General features: G+C 44.7%; 1 protein-coding gene across 2 annotated transcripts in view; it reads left to right on the top strand.

Moving 5' to 3' along the window:
• Positions 1-22681, top strand: part of FBXW11 (F-box and WD repeat domain containing 11) — a 57491-nt gene extending 34810 nt beyond the window's left edge. For both annotated transcript variants that reach the window (XM_083871530.1, XM_083871531.1), the window contains 11 exons: positions 21-246; positions 3446-3632; positions 4432-4522; positions 11825-11962; positions 12444-12562; positions 13107-13356; positions 14423-14541; positions 15061-15171; positions 15676-15754; positions 17164-17352; positions 20310-22681. In XM_083871530.1, the coding sequence (XP_083727656.1) occupies positions 21-246; positions 3446-3632; positions 4432-4522; positions 11825-11962; positions 12444-12562; positions 13107-13356; positions 14423-14541; positions 15061-15171; positions 15676-15754; positions 17164-17325 (1482 nt within the window). In that variant the 3' untranslated portion in view covers positions 17326-17352; positions 20310-22681. The remainder of the gene's footprint in view (positions 1-20; positions 247-3445; positions 3633-4431; positions 4523-11824; positions 11963-12443; positions 12563-13106; positions 13357-14422; positions 14542-15060; positions 15172-15675; positions 15755-17163; positions 17353-20309) is intronic.
• Positions 22682-23753: the final 1072 nt, after the last annotated feature.

Genomic DNA, 23753 nt, shown 5'->3' with positions numbered 1-23753 from the left:
CGTTCCTTTTCCAACCCCAGATAAGTAATGGAACTTCATCTGTGATTGTCTCAAGAAAAAGACCATCGGAAGGAAACTACGAAAAGGAAAAAGACTTGTGTATAAAATATTTTGACCAGTGGTCTGAATCAGATCAAGTGGAATTTGTGGAACACCTCATTTCCCGAATGTGTCACTATCAGCATGGACATATTAACTCTTACCTGAAGCCCATGTTACAGCGGGACTTCATCACTGCGCTGCCAGGTAAATCCATGGCATGGAGCAAGGGTTTGCTCTGAGGTGTGCAGCCTCTTGGGAACATCCTCCACATTACCATTGTTCCTTAGAGATCCAGTGCCTCTTCCTGGTGCAGAGAAGAGCAGCAGGGTGGCTGAATCCCTTCTGTGATTAATTGAATTGGCCACTGGATGCCAGTGTTGTTCCACGTTAAAATATTTGGACTTGTGTATCCCAAAGAATTTGTGCTGGAATTCGAACTGAGTTGTGATCAAAAGTTGTGTATCTGCAAGCTTTGGTCTGAAGTCCTTTTTCCTACAGAAAATACTACTGCAGAGGTATTTTAGTTTAGGAGGTCTTATAGTTTAATATTGTGCTGAGTTTCTGCTTAGATGAGTGCATCTATTTTGTCTACTCTTGTTGCTGACCTAAGAGCAAAAACACTTGTGGATTTTTATTGTGTTGTCCAGCCCTGATTCTTCCTTTCAGTTACTCAACCTCTTCTGACACCCACAGGCGTCAGGCTGTGTTGATGTGTTCAGATAGAAAATCTGGTTTTATTCTTGCTATATGCGTTTTTTCACAAAAATGCAAAGCAGCAAGAAAAGGGTATATAGAATCTTTAGTTTGTAATCTGCTGGTAAAGTTGTATTTTTTTTTTCTTTTTACAAGAAATTGTATTTCTGGATTTTTGCTTCTGGGGATATTGATTTGTTTGTTGGAAGGGGGAATGTGTGGACATTGTTTGTAGAGTGGGAAATCAGCCTAGGTGAGTGATCAGTGTGTTCTGTGTGCCCCTGGCAGCCCACTGGTACAGCCTCACCCTGCAGTGTGTGAGCAGCTTCTGGGGTTATGCCAGGAGTGCCAGGGCAATACTGAACACTGAGGGTGGAAGAGGAGGCCATGCAAGCCTAAAAGCTAAATCCTAAAAATCCAAATCAGCTGCTCCTCCTAGGCCTGACTTTACAGACCCTTCATGTGCAAGTCTGATATCCAATTAAAATTTTATTTTCTTTGTTTTTATACCTCAGGGCTGACACAGAGCACACAGATCTTTCATGTTATATATTTCTGCCTAAGAAAATTTTAGGATCTTTATAAAATGACACTTGTTTACACCACGTTTATATAGATCAAAATACATCTTTACAACTCCTGTTGCTTTTTCCCAATGTAAATATTGGGAATTGTTCCCATATTCAGCCTTCCTTGAAAGTGCTGTGGCGTGCGAAGAACATCTGTCTAAATTTACCCAGGAACTTAATCCCAGCTGATTGAAATCAATCCTGTGTTGGGCTGCAATCACATTAAAGGATAACTGGAGTACCACTCTAAGGCACGTTGAGGTGTTTTTGGGGTTATCCTGTGCAGGGCCAGGAGTTGGAGTTGATGATCCTTGTGGGTCCCTTCCAACTCAGGATATTCCATGATGCCTTTTTAAAAGATGGCTTCGCTTGTCTTGAAGAAGTCAAATTCTTTTATTTCAAGTAGTTTTTTTGAGTAGTTTTTGCTTACTGCTATCCTGACCATTTTTACACCTGTGAGAATGTAGGAAAAATGGAAGAAGAGTTGATGGAATCTGACTTCCCTTGTTTTCAGTGACAGAGTGGTAACTGTGGTGTGTTTCCTGATCTAAGTTGGCTGTTTGTATCTAACGTTTATCACGTTTAGAGAATTGACAACACACGTTTGGGTTTCATTTTCATACAGAGTGATATTTATACATGGACCTTTGAAATCCCTGTGAATTTTAATTGTTTAAATTTATTACTGAAATTTAACCAAACCTTCAGCTGCTCCCTCTAATCAGAAATGGCTTTTTTTACCATTTCTGTAAAACTGCAAAGACTCTGTAGAGGCATAAGGGATGGGTGTCATGTTTTCCTTTGAAAAGTCTACCAATAGATGTCAAATTCATTTTACTTCAGAAAATGAATCGGTTTTAGTACCTATTTCGGAAATTTCCTAAAACAAATCACTGTCTTTCAATGAAAAATAGGGATATGCAGCTATTTCAGGCCTTAATGTGTCTTAAACTTAGTCCTGCATGCTGTCTGACATCAAATCTATTCTTGAGATTTTTACTGCTAGGAGAAGTGCACAGATTTAAATTGCTACATTCAAAAGAGATGTCAACTGAAATATTTACCCTAATTAACATAATAGGAACAGGTCCAAAGCACAGACACGAAGGACAGGCCCACTAAGCTTATGTTATAGTTCTCTAAATTATGTAGAATAAATCAATATATGACTAAGACTTACAAAAATTAGTTTCTGCTTTCTGCTGCTGTTCATTTTTATGAAGGCCATGTGAAATTCAGTGTGCAGTGGAGGACTGTATGAACACACTTTCTTCAAGCTTTAAAAAAATAACAGTAGTTCCTTTGATTTGTCAGGACTATTTGAAGCCTAAAGTGGGCTGTCATGAGATAAAGTGGAAAATAAAAAAGGTCGTCATCTCTTGGTTTGAAAGATTTTTTTTTTATGCTTGGCCAAGGGGTGTATGTTACTCATGAAAATGAAGTTATTCAACATCTCAGGTTCAGGGGAGCTTTGTGGAAAGCAAAATTGCAGGTCCTTTGAAGGAACAGACTTAGCAGTGACTTTTTCACAGGGAGGAATTACACTCCAATATCCTGTCTAACCCTGCCCTCTGGCAGGGAAGCCATTTCCACTTGTCCTGGCACTCCAGTTCCTGATACAGAGGAACTTCCTTGTAGCCCTTTTTAGATGCTCACAGGGGCTCTGAGGTCTCCACACAACCTTCCCTTCTCCAGGCTGAACATTCCCAGGTCTCCCAGCCTGGCTCCATAGGGGAGCTGCTCTAGTCTCTGGAGCAGCTCCATGGCCTCCTCTGGACTTGCTCCAACAGTTGCATGTTCTTGTGTTGGGGACATCAGAGCTGTGATCCCTGCTCCAGGTGGGATTTCAGGAGAGCAGAGTGTAGGGGAGAATTCTCTCCCTGGGCCCGCCCACGTTGCTTTTGCGGCAGTGTTGTGCTGATTCTCCCTCAGGGGCAGAAGCATGGTCCAACAGGCAAGAAAAACATAAAACCTTGGAGATATTTTGGTGTCTCTGTGTGCACTCACCTGTACCTGGTGCCTCTGCCAATGGCAGTGTTCTCTTGTTGCTGCCGGGCCCCAAAGCCCTGGATTCTCAGTGTCTTGCAAAGCTGGTTTGGTTGTTTCTGTGCACTCACTGACTGCTCTTCATTTCTTTGTAGAGCAAGGCTTAGATCACATAGCAGAAAACATCCTTTCCTATCTCGATGCCAGATCCCTCTGTGCAGCAGAGCTGGTGTGTAAGGAGTGGCAGAGAGTCATCTCGGAGGGGATGCTCTGGAAAAAGCTCATTGAGAGAATGGTACGCACAGACCCGCTCTGGAAGGGGCTCTCGGAGAGGAGGGGTTGGTAAGTACCTGATCTCACCTGCTGCAGTGTCTTCCTGCACAAATCCTTCACAATGACCTCTTCCCAAAAGGAAGTTTAGAGTAAATGGGTATTGCTGAGCTCCTGATCTCTGCTGGATCTCTGGGACTGGGGACCAAAGCTGTCAGCTCCCCTTTCTGCTCTGGCTTTGTCCCTATCCTTTTGTGCTCCCATGTCTGTCACTGTTTTTTCTTGCTTGAGTCTAGGAAAATTTGGAATTTCTGTATTGCAGGGAGAACTGTCAATTCCATCAGCTCACAAAACACAGTAGCAGCACATTTGCAGGGCTTTTTCTCAAGTGAAGCATTTCTAGTTTGACTTTTTTTTGTTTGTTTGTTTGGTTTGGGTTTTTTTCTTAAAGTATAAAATAGCAGCTTGTGCTGCAGAAGCCTCTCGGAGAAACCCTTGCTGTTTGTGGCAATGGAGTTTTCCTGTCCTTCCCAAGTTTCTGGAGAGCTATTCTGCCTCAGAAACCTGTTTCCCTGTGCTCTCTAGTGGTGTGCCTGAGCAAAGGCATGTACAGAGCAAGGGGATGGCACCCTGCTGCCTGGAAACCTTGTGGAGCAGGAAATCAGAACCAGAAAACACTTATCTTTTTAACCTTGGACATTTTAAATATTTGTCAAATTGCAAAATCACAAGGGTTGTAATAATGATACTGAAAATTCTTCCAGTTATTTCTGAGAATATGTGCTGAGAGTTTGTTCTGGGTAGACTTTGAATTCCTGTGAGGTTTGGATTCTTTGTGGTACACTGAAAACTGTTTCTTCTTTCCTTCTAGGGATCAGTACCTGTTTAAAAACAGACCAACAGATGGGCCCCCCAATTCATTTTACAGGTCCTTATACCCAAAGATAATCCAGGATATCGAGGTAGGTGTTCTAATCCATCCTGTCTGCAGGACAGATAATGGTGGTGATTTTGGAGTTCCAAAGGAGGTGAATGTTGGAGCAATGTATCTGTGTCACTGGTGCTCTTGGGATGATGTAAAAAACACCCTCAGCATCTCCCTGCCACAGCAGGTGCATTGGTTTAGGCATTAACTTTTTTTTTTTTTTTTTAATTAGTTTTGGAACTCTTCTGAGACTATAGATTTCAATAAAATAGCAGGTTTAGGACACACTACTCCAAGATAATTCCTTGTATTGCTGAATGTTCAGTATATTGGTCACAGTCACTTAGAAGGTGATCTGAGGTTGATGCCTTAAACACCAATTATTTAAAATGTGACTTATCACTTCTAAGGCGGTGACTGAATGTTGCAAATGCAGCTTTGGTTCCCATAGGGGATTTTTCCTTTCTGCAGTGGTTTGATGGGAACAATCATCAGTCCTATGATGATAAACCTACAGGGACATCAGTGGTAAAGAAGCTTCAGATATAAAATTTTGCTTATCTTGTTTTGAGATTTACAGAGCTGGGCTTGCTTGGTGGTTTTGGAATATTTCCGATAAATCAGGATCATCCCCATGTTCCGCCAACAGGAGAAAATGTCTCTTGCTCTGTTTGCTGTACCCACCACAAAGCTCTGAAGTTACACCACAGACTGTCATGGATTTATTTCAGGATAGGAAATTATTGGTCTGAAATTCATTAGTGGGGAAATGTGTTTTGATGTTGAAGACAGATGTGAACTAATGGAATCACTCTGCAGAATGGCAATTTGTGCTGCTTGGCACTCAGGAAGCAAAATTATCCTCAACTCTGAACCTAGCTGTAAAATGGTTCTGCTGGAAGCGATAATTTCCAAATACGTTTCTATAAACCTTGCTATATAATTTATAGACATTTAAAGATAAAGAACTAAGCATGAAATATACCTTAGGGCAAAATATGACCAAACTTGATATTTACCTGTGAACTGAATGATCCACTTTGTTATTAGAGGAGAGATGTATTTTCCCTGTAGGGAATGAGAGTGATATTGCAATGATAAGAAGCCTGTGGGATCAAAAGCTTTAAGTGTGATATTTTCTTGCTTTCTGCACAGTTTCGGCCTAATTCTGTAAAGAAAATGGGCAAAAAGCAGCATGAAAATGTTTGCATAGAGCACTAAAACAGTTTGACATTACTGTAACTCACACTTTTAATGTTATTCTTCTGAAGCTCATTTGTGTAAGTGGAACATTTATGTTGGCACTATTGTTATTAGAGATGGAAGGACTCCTTGAAGGTGTTCTGAGGGCTTTTGAATACCCCAGTCTGCTCTTTATTGCTTTGGTCCTTTAGTTCCTGTAGATTTTCTTTCCAGTGCACAGAAACAAAGCTCCTGAATTGAATACTTCTTGCTAGGATTAAGCAAGTAGGAGAAACCCAAACCCCTTGTGTTTCTCTCATCCCCAATATCAATAATAAATATAAAAACAGTCAGTCTTTGAATAGCTGAGAATGGGAAAAGAATAGGATTTAAAACGTATTGTAGCAACGAGTATGTTTCTGCCACAGCAGATTTCCCCCTGCTTACCTATTCCCTCAAGCCCTCTGAAATATTCCTGTTTGCTAGGTCTCTGACCTGGAGTGGAGTTGATGTTTATGCTAAAAGTCAAGGGCCCAATAATTCTTCCACTTCCAAAAGTCTATAAGAAGTTTTCTAATAAATCACCCATTAGAGTACTTTTCACAAATTGCTTCCCTAAAGGGCTGTCAAAAGAAGTTTTTAACACTGTTTAAAATGTAGAGAGTGAGTAGCAATAGCAACCAAACTTAGCTTTAAGATTAACTTTATCCTCCTCTTACTGTTTTTGTTGCTTTTCCAAAGTTTTGTACTTTCCCCATTCTTCTGCGTTTCACAGCAATATGCAGAAGCTCTTAAATAAGACTTTGATCTTAGATGTGATGAAGACCTTTCTGTCTCTGAATACCAAAATGTTTTTTCTTCAAATATTTGCCTGGATCTTTAATAAGATCTTCCTGTTTCTGTCAGAGGGTCAGAGTTTAGGGACCCATATTAGCATTTACAGAATTATATATCTGTTGAAAACAAATCCAAAGGATGTGATTTTTTTAATACAGTAAAAGATATTCGATGTAGCACAGAAATCTTGTCATTTGGTATTTTACCACAAAGATTGACGAAATCCTGCTAGATTGTTTCCAAGAATGAGAGTTAGGAATTTACTGCAGCTGGTGCTGAATTGGGTTGTGGGCTGAGATAAGCTCAAAGCAGAATGTGCTCTCTGACTGTAAGAATTTGAAAAATAATCCCAAACCTGAATTAACAACTGGAAGGAAAAATGAGGAATGATAAACAGCAAATATGAATTCTTTCCCTTGGGCTCTACTTGAGTTGTGGGTCAACAGTTCATGCAACCACAAAGTGGTGGGAGCTGAAGATAACACAGGCAGGGGTTTGGCAGAGGGAGCTTCCCTTGCCTCCCCAGAAATGTGGTGGTGCCAGTCAGTGTCTGTTTACTTTGTGCCAAACACAATTTAGGAACTTAATGTCACTTCTGAAGTCATTTGATTTGAAAATAAGAGGACATTTAGAGATCAGAAACCAAATTCTTGGAAAGAGTTGGTTACTTCCCAGTTCCACTGTGAAGCCAAATATTTAATTAGGTTTCATTTCACAAGAGGTGGTCCAGTCCCTCCAAACATTTCCAAGTCACATGCTGCACTGCCAGGGCTCTTCAGGAGCTTTTTTTTAAAGGGAAAACCTTTTTGAGTTTGGGGGTTTTCCTGAAAAACTGGACTTGGTGTCAGCTCTTGTTTGTGGAGAGCCCCCGGGTGAAGTGGGGAGTCCTACTGGCCCGTTCGATGGGGCCCTGTCCTTGGGCAGAGTGCCAGGCTGGGAGGTATAATCCTGCTGATTCCAGAACCCCAAGTCCCTGGAATTTTTCCATATTATTTGTGAAGCTTCGCCAACTATTGTGTTGTCCCCTCAGGATTAGCACAAGTATCTGTTTCTGGTGATCAGTTGAGAAGACTTCATTTCATAAATGTTCTCCTTATCTTGAGGCACATGGTGAGTGCCCTCAGTTCATTTCCATGGAGACTTGGGTCCACCTAATTAAGATGAGAATAAAAATCTGGGTTTTTTGAAAACTTTAGGAAAATGTGGTGCCAGGCCATCAGATAAACACTCTGTGTTGTTCTGATTTCTGAAAACGTTCAGATTTTAGGACTGAAACTGAAATTTTAAATCCTTGGGACTGTTTGAAAAGGGGAAGAAGTCACTTCTTGCCCCAAGTCCCTGCCAACGTTGGGAAATGGCTGTTCATGAAGGTTGCAGGGTATAATTTCTGAGGGAAATGAGTTTGTTTAGTACTGTTTCATGTGCATGTGTGGAGAGAATCTGGTCAGTATTATATGCCTAGATTTTTTTTCAGCCAGCCTTTGAAATCTCTATTCCACAGACACTTTCCAAAAAGCATTTCTTATAAATGAGGCTGGCCAAGGAGAGGGGGGGCTTTGGAGCAGGAGGGACCAAGTTCTTGTGGTGCATGGCACAGATTGCAGCTCTCTCCTGCAAGGGCAGAACTGCCCTTTCAGCTGCCCCAGCCACAGGGTGGGGCCCTGGCTTGGCTTCTTTGGTTCCGTTTGCCCCACATCACTTTGGCTTTTTTAACACAAAGGGGCTGGAGAGCAGCCCTGGAAGGGGTCCTGAGGGGTCTTTGCTTATCAGACCCTCTCGACTTCATCATGAATGAATTATTAAACCCTCTCTACCCTGGTTACACAAGTTCATTTACTTCTGCCTTCTCTCTGCCATAGTCAGGAGGGATTTTTTTTTTGTTTTGTTTTGTTTTTTTTTGGTGGGTTTTTTTTTTTTTTTTTTTTTTTTTTTTTTTTGTTTTTTTTTTTGTTTGTTTTGCTTTGAGGAAATCATGAGAAGAACAAACGGTTTGACTTTCATGGCCTAATGCATCAGGAGAAATCCCTACATACGTAACAAATGTGGATGTTCCTTTTGCTTTTTCCTGCCCCACTTGTCCTGCTGGAAAATTGTGTATTCAGAAGGAATAGAAACTCCTTGGTTTATGGGATTAAGATAAACCCACTTACTCTGCAATAACATTCACAAGCATAAAAATGCAATTGTTAGCCAAGGAGCTGAATACAGTGTAGATTATCCAATGGTAAAAAAACCCCTCCTGTTCCTAGTAGATTATCCTTAACACTTCCAATGTATAGTTAATGTTCCAGCTGTTAATGCGGATGAATTGCATTTCTTCACTGTGCATCTTTGCACCAGTGAGTGTATTCTGGCATGGTCAAGACTTGGCTACACCTCCACATCTTGGACTATTTTCTGTTTATACTTTTCTCACTAAATGCCTTTTTTTCTTTCAATCCATTTGTGCACCACTTTAGCTGCCAAATTGCTCTCCTGCTGTGGCAAATGCTTTGGCAGATGCTTGGTCTTTATCCCTTGTATGTCCAGATATTGTTGGTTGTGCAGCATTTGTGAGCTCCTCACTGCTGTTGCTCTGGTGAGCTTTTAGGAGAATGTGAAAAACTGTGGGTATGAACTCAGAAGACTGTTCTGTCTTTTACTGGGAAACCTGAGTTCAGAGGCAGAGCAGACTTCTGAAGGCATCTGTAGAAAATACAATAGTGTTGGTTTGGAACCATAAATTCACAATATAAATTCACATAAATTCAAGCCTGACTCCCTGATGCTCATGAGAGTCCACAAACACAGTGATCTCCTCATACCTGCTGTCCTCCCTGCCCAGTATATTCAGTTAGGGTATCTCCTGGCACGGAGGTGCAGAGGAAGACTTTCAATCCTGCACCATGGAGCAATGACCAGAAATTCCCTGCAGCAGAACCTTTCATGTGGTTGCCAGTTCTTCATTAACATTTCTCTTGGAGAGTCCTCCACTTGCCCACCCACTCAGTCTATTCAGTCATCCCAAATATTATTTCTCGGGATGTGCACATCTGGTTTCACTCTGCTGCCCAGGGAAGTCCTGCTGTACATTCTGTATGTTGTGGCTGCTTTCCCAGCATCCCAAGAATTAAGGCAGCATGAGGGGATTGTACAAGTTCTCCAAAAACAGGCACTGTTTTCCCACAGTAGCCACACCACATAATGGCTACATGGAATGAAATCTCCTCACAGAACTGAAATGTGCATCTGTGCGTACCTTACTCAGAGATACACAAGACTGTAGCTTCCTTTATCTGAAGGCAGCATTTTCTTATGGGAAGCAACTGAAGAAGCTTCCTATAGTGAACTTGTGAGAATTGAGCCAGCTCATTTCCCCAGTGCCTGGTGAGCAAACTTCCACTGCATGCTGCTCTGTTTGGGAAGTTGTGACCAGCAGCATTTCCGATTTTTGGGGTTCCCAATGTATTCTGGAGCTGTTGAGAGTGGCTGTCACAGGAAGCTGAAGTGTGGAAGTGTTCACTGGGCATTCACAGCTCCTCTGGTACCTGCTTGGTGCAAGCTTTTAGTGCAGACCTTTCCAAGAACAGGGCTTTGGGGAAGCTCTCCCTGAGAGTATCCCTGGAACTGAGTATTTGAACATAAATAGTTTCTAATACTGTTTCAGTTAGCTGACTGGGATCTCTAATGCCTTATCTCCTGTGTCTCCAGTGTTACTATTGCATATTTAAATCTGCTGCCTTCAGATCTATAATTATATTGGTTCCTGCTGTTAATGCCTGCAATGCTCTCCTGTTTCTGAGGGGCAGAGGAGTTGACGAGTTGTGCAGTTGTGCCCTCCTAGCCCAGATGAGATAAAGCTTGGCAATTGCCTGTCCTTCCCCCTCCAACCCTGCATTCCATGCTGAGCAAGGAGATGGGCTGGGCTGACCTCTCCAGAGCAGTGTCACGTTTGAGCCCAGTTGACAATCAGCAGGGCACTGGCTGGCCAGGAAAGCTGATCCCAAACTGCCATCCCCTCTATCCTGAAATAATTGGCTTCCCCACAAAATTGGAAGGGAATGAGGGGGGATGAGTGATCTGTCAGCTGCTCCTCTAGAAACATCCCTTCATATTGGTGATTTAGGTAAATTCCTAGGGCACATCAGGTTTGTATTAGGACTGGGTATAATTCTCTCTCCAAATTGTATCATGAGAGACAATTGGAGGAGCAAACACATGAAAAACAAAGTGGAGAATCAGTCTTCCCTTGAAGCAGACATGTTTTCCTAGAATCAGGATGTCACAGTCACACTCCACTTCTGTCTTTACTGAGTTAGTTTTAATCTCAGGGCATCTGCAGAAGTGCCTGCTACAGCTTTGGAAGTTAGGATTACATAATAAATATGCTTTTCCAAACAAACTGCCAGCCTGTCAGCTTCTCCCCACGTTTCCATGCAGTATTTAGGGAGAATCCCAGGGAAATAGCTTAACAGATGGCCTGTTGGGGTGAAAGCACCCCAGCCTGCTCAAGTGCTGCAGGTGTTGGCCTGGAATTCTGGGCATACATTCTCTTATGGTTGTGTTAGGATCTTCCTGTCCAAAACCCTACATTTCTTTGAATCCCGCCTTGATTTTCCACAAAGGAATAAAGCTGATTTAGACCTGAAAATCGTGCTGGTTCTGCTGTAAATAGCTTTTTTGAGGTGTGCCAGGTCTCTCTCTTTAAAAATACCTCTCAGAATGGAACTGTTGAGAATTACTCTTCCACAGATTTCAAGTGGGGGGAGGAAAGCAAGTTTGGGTTATTTGAAACCTTATAGTTCCTGTTCAGCTTTATTTTTATGAGGGTTTTAGGTACTTCCAGGAGGGTTTCATATTTCAAAACCTCTTTCCAAGGTGTGTAAGTACAATTAATGGGTGATACGGCTGGGTAGGGGAAGGGAAGGCCCGGGAAGTCCCTTCACCCACATGTTGGACTCAGCAGTTCTGTAGTGTTGGTCACCCAGGTGAGGCTAAACAAGGCACCAAGTGAGCTCCTGGTCTCATTTTTGCAGCTTTTGTTGGTCGGTCACATAAACATGGGGGAAAAGGGTTCTGGAATGTATTTGTAATGGCTCCTTGGGTAATTCTCATTAAGGCTGGTTGACCATGATTTCCTCCATAAACATGGCCTTTGTCATGACAAATTACAGAAGTGCTAATGGTAATTCATTGTGGTTCGTGTGTGTTTATTAGGAGCAGGAGAAGAGATTAGTCCTTCAGATTTAAAGATGGTGTGTGTAAAAGTGGGAAGCTGGGGGGTGTGGGACAGACCTTCTGCAGCCTGAGGCCCAACTCCTGTTTTTTTCCCTCTGGTCAGACTATAGAGTCCAACTGGAGGTGTGGGAGGCACAACTTGCAAAGGATCCAGTGCCGCTCTGAGAACAGCAAAGGAGTCTACTGTTTACAGTATGATGATGAGAAGATCATCAGTGGCCTACGAGATAACTCCATTAAGGTGAGCATTTCCCTTTGTCTTTTCCCTGGGTGTGAGTGGGGTTCTGCCCTGGGAGCTGCCTGTGCTTCCTTGTCTCTGCATGGGACAGTGGCTGTGTGTGGTTGGTGAGGGTGAGATGTCTGAGCCTGGCGAAGTCCTCACCTGCACTCTGCTCTGGAAGCTTGGAGCACTGCCAGGGATTACTTCCATTGACTCAAAAAATGTTCCCTGAAATTAGTGTTCCCCTGGGAGGGGGAAGTATCTGTGTGCTACTGGCTTTGGCTGTGGCTGTTTCATTGCCAGGACTATGCTTCCATGCTCATCCTCCCTGGCACTTCCTTGGCAGACAGGCTAAAGGGAAGGACAAGACCCACTCATGGGGCAGACTCGCTCCTCATGGAGTCTCTGGTTTTCCTCCTTTCTTCAAAGCTGTGACAATGTTCAAGTCTTGGATCCATGTTCTTGATGTTGATAAACCATCTACCCTTCTTGTTTCTAACAGATTTGGGACAAAACAAGCTTGGAATGTTTGAAAGTATTAACAGGACATACTGGCTCAGTTCTTTGTCTGCAATATGATGAAAGAGTTATTGTAACTGGATCTTCAGATTCTACAGTGAGGTGAGTGTTAAGTTCTTGCACAAAAATCAGTTGAGTATCAGGGCTGGGAATATTTTCAATAATCTCTAAATATCAGAAAACATCCCCAAAACGAATGTGATATTTGTATTCCAGAAGCAAGATACTCGTACTTGGCAAAGCTTCATATTAAATAATTTTTTTTCCAAATATGTTGTGTTTTTTCAGCATTAGGAATTTTGAAGGAATATGACCTGAGGGATTCAAGGCATATCCTGAAGTTTTGGAGTGGCCGATGGCCAACTATACAATAATTTCTTCAGTCCTAACTGATTTTCTTGTACTGCCCTCTGACATGTTGTAGTTGTGACTGTTATTGAGAGGGTGTTTAGTACACACAGAGCACTGCCTGACTGCAGTTCTGCTGGCAGTGAGGACACTTCAGCACCCATCTTCCTGCCTTGCCCAAGCCCTGACAGGGGTTAGCCAGCCAGAGCTCTCCTGTGGAGACTGGGGCAGCCTTGTGCCTGTTCACACCCTGCAGAGCCATCAGCTTCCCTTGGGATAACACTGTTCTCTCCCTCAGGGTCTGGGATGTAAATACTGGGGAAGTTCTGAACACGCTGATCCACCACAACGAGGCCGTGCTCCATCTGAGGTTCAGCAATGGGCTGATGGTGACGTGCTCCAAGGACAGGTCCATCGCCGTGTGGGACATGGCCTCCCCCACAGACATCACCCTGCGCCGCGTCCTGGTGGGACACCGCGCTGCTGTCAACGTGGTGGACTTTGATGACAAGTACATCGTGTCAGCCTCAGGGGACAGGACCATCAAGGTAGGTGACAGAGCTCTCCTCCAGGGCTGTGTGGCTCCGAGGAAAGCGCTAGAGCAGCTGAGGGATTCAGGAGCAGTTCTGGCCCCGTGCCTTTCTGGTGTCTCTCTCTCTCCTGCTGGCAGTTGGTGACTTTGGGCACAAAACTGCACTGGAATATTTTCATGGCTTCTGCTGTACAACTGCAGAAAAGCAAAAACCGTTTGCTGTTTGAGCTCTTTGTCTCAAGATCAGTTGCTTTGTTAAATGTGGCACATCCTGTGCCTTTCTCCAGTGGTATTTTTAATTTCACTTGGCAGTTCTGTCCAGATATGAAATTCCTCAGCAGTGCCTTTCCTCACCACACCTTCCCAGCAGCTCAGCCAGGCTGTGCCATGTTTGAAGGATTCAGAAGCTGGATTTGAAGGCTGTTATTACATACCAGAAGATTTGAGTTACCCAGAGAGCACTAATAGAACAAAGGCATTTCCACCCTGCCCTCTCTGAACCAGAGCTCCCTTAGCCTGGGCCGAGAAGTTCTTGGCAGTTCCATGTCCAAATCTCTGCCAGAGATCCTGCTGCACTCAGTTTTGGAAAATGAGCCACTTGATACTCTGCATTACAACTTAAATTACAGTTCATTAAAAATGGGCAAAGTTGATTGAATCTTTTAATATTAAGGCCAAGCCTAAATGCCATTTGGACCTTCTATTACTAAGAACTTCCTAGTAATTTCTTTGGTTAAAAAACGTGCGAGTTTTTTGTTTGATAACTCTAATTTTAAAAATTATTCTTACCTTATGGAATGTAATCAAGGTTTTGAAATCATTTGGAGCAGTCTCTGCCACTTGAAAGTATTTTATATACAATGCCCAGTTTTTCTCAGTGCCATAGCAGTGCCTGTGGCTCTGTCAGTGCTGGGTCCCTACTAGTGCCTGGGCCCTGCTCTTTACCTCTGAAGATGCTCTGTGAGTTTTCACTCCTCTGTCAGCTTCAGGCCTCTCTGTCTGTGAATTCCTAGTGGCTTCTTGTGCAGTGCAGAAGCCTTGTTTGGTGCAGCTCTCAGGGAGTTTGTCCCGTGTGTCCCCAGGTGTGGAGCACCAGCACGTGTGAGTTCGTGCGGACCCTGAATGGGCACAAGCGTGGCATTGCCTGCCTGCAGTACCGGGACCGCCTCGTGGTCAGTGGCTCCTCGGACAACACTATCAGGTAGGTGCCACCAGTTGCTGGCCATGTGTAGCAGGCCTTCTGGCCTGAAAACAGGATTTCCCTCAACTCTGATGCTGCCACACTTCCTTGGAGTGGCTTGCCGTTGGAGCAGATGGTTTATGAATGGGGCTTACCTCAGTGTAGGAGTAAACATTTCACAACCCTGTGAATGAGTGGGACACTGAGGTTTCAGAGTGAGAAAAACCCTTACCTCCTGCTATATCACCTGATCGTCTGCTGGGAGAGATGAGGAAGACATTGCTCCCTAGTTTTCTTATTTTCTGAACTAATCAATGGTTTACAGAAAATAGAAAAAACTCTGTTAGAATTTCCCAGAATAATACATATCTGAGCTTTACTTGCATGCGATTTTGAATGATTACATTAATTTTGATGTGTGTACTGCAGCTGCTCTGAATGACACCTTTCAAAGCAAATTACAAACCTCCCACAGCAAACCAGGCAGTAGCTGCTTAACCCTGGGTGTGGGAATCAGCCTTTCTTCTGTATTCTCCCCAGGCTCTGGGACATTGAATGTGGTGCCTGTTTAAGAGTATTAGAAGGCCACGAAGAGCTGGTTCGGTGCATCAGGTTCGACAACAAGAGGATTGTTAGTGGAGCCTATGATGGGTAGGTCTGAAAGCAGTTCCCAAAATTTAGCCTTTCTCTTGCGGGACTTTCAAGAGTCTGCAGACCATTTCTTTGGGGCTGAAGGCAGGACTCCTCTCCAGAGCACCTCTGGCATTGCATTGTGGATTCATGGCACTTACATCCATATCCAATTTCTCCATTTCTTTCTCTGCCTGGAGAGTTACTTAAAACAATTCTGGAACTGGGTTTGGCTGTAACCTTTTATTTGGGCTCAGTATCTGCCTGGGATTGCTGGGCCCAGCTTCATTCCCACATTGCAGAGGGGAATGTGCAATGTCAGCTTGTCTGTCACAGCCATCACAGAGTCATCACTGGTGCTGCAAAGAAACACAAAACTACCTGACTTTAGAAGCTTGAGCATTAGTATTTCTCACAGTGTGCTTGATCCTGAGAAAGTAGTTGTAGGGAAAACCTGGCAAGCTTTCTGGGGCTTTGGATGTTATTTTCTATGTTTTCATAATGATTTGCTTCTCTTACTTTTAGGAAAATTAAAGTTTGGGACTTGCAAGCTGCTCTTGACCCTCGTGCCCCAGCAAGTACGTTATGCTTGCGTACGTTAGTGGTAAGTAAAAATTAATTTATTTGAGGTTGTCTGGGGTGTTTTAGTACTGTATTGTGGGATAGGTGGGAATGTCAGGATGGTTTATGAATGAAGAAAAAATGTATTGTCATATATTGAATGATTTGCATCTGAGCTTAAATGAAAGATTGAGTTTTTTTGGTTTGAGATTCTCAGATACTCTTAAAAAGAAATCATCATGATGCTGTATCACATCACTCTGGTTATTGGTATGTTTCCCTAATATCACTGTAGGGCTGGTTTTAAATTTCCTCTTATTAAAAAAGGAACAAGAATCTTATGAGCCTTTCCCAAACATTTCTTCTAACCCTTGACTTTGGAAGGAAGAGTTGGGAAGAGAGAAGGGAGGCTGAGTCCAACAGATTGCCACAGGAACTCTCAGCCCTTCAGAGGACTGTCACATTTAAGGCTTAAGTTGCTTAAGTTACATTTTTCTTTGTAATGAGGGGTTTGGCTTATGACAGCAGACTTAATTAAAAGTAGATGGAGGAACGAATTCCTTGATTTTTTCACCCAAATGTGTGGGGAGCTTTACTTCAGGAGTCAGTTTGACAAGCCCATAGCAATTCAGAGTCCTTGGCTGTAGGTGATGCATGTGCTTGGCCTTTACAACACCTGGAGAAGTGCTTATGTAGCTGGAAGTGCTTCTCCTTTTTCTTTCTCTTCAGAAGTATCAGTATAGAGTTAAGATTTAACTATTCTTTTATTTAGTTTTAGTGAAAAAGTTGTTTGTTTCCGTGGGTATCCTGTAGCTCAGGTTGGAGGTTGAGATTTCTCTGCCAGCTTGGGCAAGCTCTCCAATAAAGGTAGAGTCCTCTCTTTAAATTTAATGAAAGTGGACAAGCAGGACTAAGGGGGGGAGAGCCTTTTCTGGACTTCTTGTACCACTTAGAGATTTGTTGGAAGAGCTGCTTCAGCATGTGCTCTCTGTCTTATTGGCAGTGTTTGAATTCCTGGCTGCTGGTGTGTGAGCCCTGAGGATCCTCTCAGCAGGGTGGAGCTGTGATGTGCTGGTTTGGGGCTACACAAAAACAGAATCAGTAGAGAATTCTGCAGGAGAAGGAGCACTGGCAGAGCATCAGTGCCAGTCAGGGGCCAGAATTGCTGCTCCTTAGTGGACAGAGAGCTTCCATCTGGAATAATCCCAGCCTATGGCTGTGGTGAACCCACTGAGGGAGGCTCAAGGTACAGCACTGGATTTGGGAGCCATGTGTTTTCTGTAAAGAATTTACCCACAAAGCAGCATTTCTTCAATCTGTGTGTTACTGTGAAGTTTTTTTAGTCAGCACAGCAGAGTTTGAACACATCTTCTGCGTCCAGATGCCTGTGTAATACCAGTGCACTGCAGTGTTTCCCTCTTGCCTTGCTGACTGTTTGCCTCTTGCCCACAGGAACATTCAGGACGTGTCTTTAGGCTCCAGTTCGATGAATTTCAGATCATTAGTAGTTCCCATGATGATACAATTCTGATTTGGGATTTCTTAAATGTGCCACCGAGTGCCCAGAATGAGACCCGCTCTCCATCTAGAACATACACCTACATCTCCAGATAACAGTCTGCACTTTACTGCCCTCAGAAGGTAAGGCTCCCTTGTTTGATGGATCTGGGAAATGTCTGAAATGTTCCCTCTGCTTGCAGCTTGGCTTAGTCAAACAAGCTGAGGTTTTCCTTAAGAAAATAAAACCTTTTAATGCCACTTCTTTCCCTATCTAGTCTTTGTGTGGTCAAGTCCCAACATGTCCTGTTGGCTTCCCCTTCTGGAATCCCTCCTGGTTATAAGTGGGTGTTCAGGCATGTTAGAGACAGCTGTCATGTGTTCACAGCATTGCTGGGAATTGAGGAGCCTTGATGTGGCACAGGCATTCCAGCTCTCCCATGAAATGGGAGGTGTTGGGAGCTCTCCATGTACCTGCTGGCTGTGGGGAGCTGTGCAAGGAGCGGTGCAGGGTCTCTGCAGGGGTCTGAGCCTGAGGCAGTAACAGCAGCTCTGTGAGGAGCACAAGTGGCAGAGAGAGAGGTGGCAGAGCTCACCAGCACAGCTCAGAGCTGTCTGAAACAGAACTTGCTGGAGTTTGGTTCCCTTTCCCAGTCACTGCAGTAAGTGCTCAAAGCCCCTTCTTGGGAGTGTGGATTCTTCTCTCTATTGCTGCCAACAATTGCCTTCAGACTACACCTGCCTGTGAGTGCTGGGGTTGCAAACACAGGCACTGCCCTCCAAAGCACAGCAGGCTCTGCCAGTGCTTCTGAGGAACTGGAGATGCCACAAGAGGAGCTGGGAGTGACATTGCCTCAACAGGAAAGATTTCTTTTATTTGAAGTAGATAATGAATAGTTACAGTGTGGAAAGCCTTCCTGTAAGAAGGGGTTTTCATTATCTCTCTTGATACATTTGTCCGTGCTGTGGCAATGTGTTCCTCAGATTTTTGCACTCCTGCAGGATCTCTATGTCTGGCTGGGAAATCCCTTCCCTTGTGGAGACACACTTTGAGGTTCTCCTCCTAGAAGATGAGTTTTCTTTCACCTCAGGAAGGGTTGGCTGCCCTCCCTGCTGAACTCGTTTTAAAACCACCAGGGCAGTGCCCTCTCTGGATCTCACACTGGGATCTGTTGGCACATTGCTTTGCAGGGAGGGTCTGAGCCAGCAGTTGGCCACTGCCAGGCTGAGCTGCCTCAGCATTCCTGTAGTCAGGCCCTGGAATAAGGAAGAGCTCTAATGCTGTGAATATGAGCCATGTGCAGATCCCAGCTAAACCTTCCCTTCAGAGCCGGTTTTAAGAACCCCGCTGCAGGGGGAGCTTAGTGAAACTCATGGACTGCTTGTCCTTTCCAAGGCTGCATTTTATAAACAGTCTCCATCTACCTTCTTGCATCAATGCTTGCTTCTGTTAACTCAAATGATAATTTGAGGTGGACAAATTCTGTTTTAAAATTACAGATTGGGCAGGGTTCTTTAAAAGCCACATATAGTGTGTCTTAAACACAAAAGAAACACAGAATGAACACTAGCCTGAGTTTAAGGGACCCACCAATCCAGCTTCTGGCCCTACACAGACACCTTGACAATCCCCCCTGGGCATTCCTGGCAGTGCTGTCCAGATGCTCCTGGAGCTCTGGCAGCCTTGGGGCTGTGCCCATTCCCCGGGGAGCCTGGGCAGTGCCAGCACCCTCTGGGGGAAGAAACTTTCCCCAAAATCCAGCCTGAGCCTGCCCTGGCCCAGTTGCAGCTGCTCCCTCAGGTCAAGAAATGAGGAGTTGTATAAAATTCCTGTCAGTTCCTTGGGCAGCACCATGCTAGTGTCACTTGGCCATGCAGCGCACACAGCTCTGTCTGTGGGTGTGCCAGGGCAGTGGGAGATACCTTTGGCAGGGGGTTCTGCTCCTCACATCCTGCACACTTGGCAGTTGTGCACAGCTCAGTCTGCCTGGCCCAGGAGGCACAGCTGGGACCATGCAGCCCCCAGGTCCTGGTGTTGGTAATGACAGTCCCTTAACAGCTATTTCCTTTAATGCAGAGATGCTGTGATGTCACTCTTTGATAGGTTTGTCTGACTTCAGAATCCAAAAACCTTAAATCTACATAAATTTATGGTCAAACACCTAATATTTCATCATGATATTTAATGAAACAGTTTTATAAGCTTTCAGACATCACAGTGTTGTGAGTTTTGAAGCAGCCCTGCACACGTTTTTACAGGCCTTGCAATGCGAGCCTCTTCAAAGTGGATCAATTTTGACAGTCCTGGCAGTTGGCTGTGAGAGTTTTATTGCTTTCCTGCAATAAATTGTTGAATTCCTGTTGTTTATTGAAACATGATAAAAATTGTTACCATATGATAGTCTAATATTTTGGTATTAAGCATTAGGCCTTGGGCTGAGGGAAGGGAAGTCAAGGGGAAGTGCCTAAGGATGTTTTAACGTTTCATGGGAATGTTGCATCAGAAGAGGGAAGTTCTCCCCAGTCCATTAAAGATGGTTTTGGGAAATGGCAGGTAAAATCAAAACTCAGATTTAATTACACTCAGACCTTACACTGCCTCCAAGCTCATAACAGGGCCATCAGGCTAGAAATGGCAATATCAAAGTATTTGAGATTTTTGTCTGTTTTCCTAAGCAGCTGAACTCTTGCCTCCTGTGCAGAACTCCTCCTCTCCAATGTGAGGAAGGATAATGTCATGGCCATTTGGGGTTGGGTTCAGGGGACTGAGCTGTAGGGTCCCTGGCTGTGCCCACCAGGCTGGGACTGTGGCTCTGTGTAAGGAAACTGCCTGTGGGTCCAGAGCCACACAGAGCCTGGCTCTTGCTGCAGTGGGGCTCAGAGCACACCCCAGAGCTCCTGGGGCAGCTCCCCTGCAGGAAGGGCTGCACTGGGGAGTTCCTAGCCAGCAGCCCTGGCTGTCGTGCATGAGTGTCACCTCCTGCATGTGCTCTGCCCTTCCCCTCTCAGCCTGGATGCAAAGGATGCTGTGGGCCTGAGCACCTCAGGATGCTGTTCGCCGTGAGCCTCCTCTCAGTTCCCTTGTCTTTTGTCTTTTTCAGGGTTCCACAGTCTTGAACTACTGGATTTTTGGCTACTACATGCCTGAAGATGATTGACAGCTAAAGTCAGAATTGGTTCTAGATGCTGTGTAGATGCAAAGCAGCACAATTCTATATCTAAATTTCTTAATCTTTCCTGCTCTCAGTGGTCGTCTTTGAATTTGCTACAAATTCACTGACTTGGAGTAGATGAATTTCAGAAGCCTATCCTTCCCTGCTGTGAGAAATCCAAAGCTTCACGTGTAAATTGTCCGTAGAAACTGAACTCTGATGGCTTGTTTTTCAGATATAAATCAGAAGTCAAGAAAGGACTTGGCCTAATTTATATTGCTTTGCACTTTTGTCTGACTTTAAAGGAAAAAAAAAAAAACAAACATTCTCCAATGAAATTTGGGTGCCAAACACATGCCCAGAATGTACAGAGCTTTGCTTTCCAGTCACCACTGTCCTTTAGGCGTTCCCCATGGCAGGTTCAGAGCCCGTTCTGTTCCGTAGCTGTACGTTGGACTCTTAGAAATATTTCTGACTTGCTCAGTAATATTTTTGGATTACAGTTTACTTGTTTCTGCACCAATAATTTCTTTTAAATTAAAGATTCCCTGTAATTCAGGCTAGGTTATCTGAACTAGTTGTATAGCACTGTCTTTTCCTTTGCCCTGTGCTCTGTACTCGCCGTCCTGTGCTTCCTGATGTTTGCTGTAGTCCCCCTCCTCCCTGTGTGCTTCCCTCATCTCGGATACTGTGTAAGCATGTAGATACCTTGTACATACAGCAGAGCCTCTGGTGCCAGCCTCAGGGCGTCCTGACACTACACACTAACACTCAGCGTGGTGGCACTTGGCAGCAGGATGTCCTGACCCCTGGCACTGGCGGTAACATGATTACCTAGACATTGTGTGCAAAAGGAGGTTTTCGGTATTCATTAGTTGGGTTTTTGTTTTTGTTTTGTTTTTGGTTGGTTTCTTTTTTATGGGAACTACATATTTTAAAATGTAATTTCTAAACTTTTTAAAAATTAAAAATTGTTTAATTTATGTTCTGTATCTTATATTTTTGTGCCGTGGGATTTGCAGCTGTGTGTCCCTAACACCAGTGGGGCCTCACAGCCCCCGCTGATGTCCTCGGTAGCATTAGTTTGGCTGCTCAGTGGAGAAGAAACCATGGGCCAAAGTTCCATTATTTATGTTTGATTTGTGGCACTTCCTGATGGTGAGAGGAGCCCATTCCAGTCACCGCTCTGCTTCCTGTGCCTGTTCCCGTGCTGGTGTCCCAGGAGGATCGGCTGCCATGTCCTGGCTCCTCCATGCTTTTGTTAGGGACTTTCCATAGCTGCTTCTTCAGTTCTCACAGTGTCCCCTGTCACCTCTGTGGTCACACAAATGCCCTGCGTTGTCCTTGGGTCAGGAGGAGACATGGAGCAATGCAAAATGAATTTTCCGTCGGCGTGAGCCCTGTGGCGTCTCTGTGCCCACGTGTGGGTGCGGCGTGGCCCGGCTGTCCTGGGGAGGGCACAGCTGGCACAGGCTGTGCTGTCATTCCTTGTCTGTGTCTGTCTGTGCTGTTCTGTGCTGCCAGCAGCTCTTGGCTCTGTTGGGTTTTTGCCTTTCCCTGTGCAGTCCTGAGGCCGGGCGGTGCCCAGGGACAGTGGGGAGCTCGAGGTGTCACCAGCCAGCCCCTCCCAGGGGTCACTGCAGGGGCTCCTCTCCCCACCCTCCCGGGAGCCCAGCTCCCTTCCCCGTGTTACTCCAGCTATTTATTCATCCAGATGAGCGAATGCGATGAAGTCCAGAAGAGCAAACTCGCTCCTGAGCGTCCATGAGATCACATTTTGGTAAGCTTGACAGTAGTTCGTGCAAGTGTCTTACTTTACCCTTCTCATCTAATAGCTTTAATATTAAACTGTTTAAAAAAGAGAGATCTGTCGCAGCCCTGAAGAAAAAGGTTCTTTGTTTCTGGAGAGCGGAGTCCTTTTTTTAAAAATGCATGTGTAAGATTTAAATTCCTGTTTTTCCTTGGGAGATAATGGTATTTGAACATGCAGTCGAAACTTCTTTGTGCTTTGTGTAACATAGCAGTGGACTTTTGTGATTGGCACCCAAGGAACTCGACTCCTGGGATTCATGGTAGTGATCCTGGCTGCACTCTGGACTTTGTTTTGCTAACCATAATTGAGCAACTGTACATTACTGCGATATTAATGTTTCAAAGCACTGGGATAGTCTAAATCTAACTTGTAATTATGTTTGCCAATTATCTGTTTGGAAAGTTGGTGTATGAACAGCTTCTTGAAACTGTTAAATTGTACAGATATCGTTCATGATCTAAAGCTTTGTACTGTGGAATGTGCTTAATAAAAAAAAGTTTGAACCTAATTTGTCACATGAATGGATGAGTGACATCACCTCAGCAGAGTTCGGGTGTGAGTTAGGGATGGGTTGAAGCAGCCTGGCTGGGTGTGGTCCCAGCCCAATAAATGCCCTTCCAACCCAACCCCAATGGAAGGCACAGGGCATGTGGAGCCCAAACCCATCTGCCACAGCCCAGCTGTGCTCTGGCACGGGGCGGTGGCAGGCTGCTGGTCCACCCTTCCTTTTTCTGGGGACAGACTGGGAGGAGCAGTGAGACCTGGAGCTGAGCTCACTCACCCACCACAGAGGTCTGAACCCCACTGCCTCTGCAGGAACATCACCAGGATTTCATTATTTCTTTACCAAGAATGCAGATAGAATTTTTAAAATCCTGCCCATCTCCTGGCTTATTGAAGCAACCTTCATGCCTTGGGCTCTGCAGAGTCTTCCAGGGCTTGCTCTGACTCAGGAAAAGCTTTGCCTAGGGCTTTCCTTAGCTGCTGTGCAGTGACTTGTTCAGTGTTGGGTTTGGTGAGTGTCTATGGGAGGCACCGACCTGAAATGGTTTTGGAGGTGCCATGAACTCTGCTAAAAATATGAGCAGTTCTGGCTCAGCATTGGCAAATCCAGGTCTCAGGAATGGCTCCAGTGCAGCTTGCCCCACTCTGGGTAGGAGTGTTGGAAGTAGCGCTGCTGCTGTCAGGCTGAGGCTGCCCTGGAGCTGAGTGAGTCCAATCCCCTGTGTTTGGTGCCAGGAGTGCAGTTTGGAAGTGCAGCCTGGCTGAGCTCGTGGTGGGGTTCTGAAGGGCTTGCTGGGTATCATTATCCGAATAAGCCACAAAAGCTCTGGGATGGATCTGCAGTGTAAACCTTGAGGTCAGGCTTTAACATTCCAGCTCACCTGGGTGGCCTTTGGGTTTTGTTGTTCTGTGGGTTTTCCCTTGCAGTTGCAGCCTTTAGCAGTTGGCTGTTAATTTCCACCAGAGAACTTCCCAGAGAAGTTGTGGAGGCCCTGCTCCCCTGGGTGCTCCCACCCATCCTGGAGGGATTTGGGGCCCCTTTGGACTCTCCCCTCCTGCCAGAGGATGGGAGCCAC

Source organism: Zosterops lateralis, assembly GCF_965231275.1.
Source record: "Zosterops lateralis genome assembly, chromosome: 14".
NCBI lineage: Eukaryota > Metazoa > Chordata > Aves > Passeriformes > Zosteropidae > Zosterops > Zosterops lateralis.
Note: the sequence above shows the minus strand (reverse complement) of the source record. Positions and strands in the feature narration are given on the sequence as shown.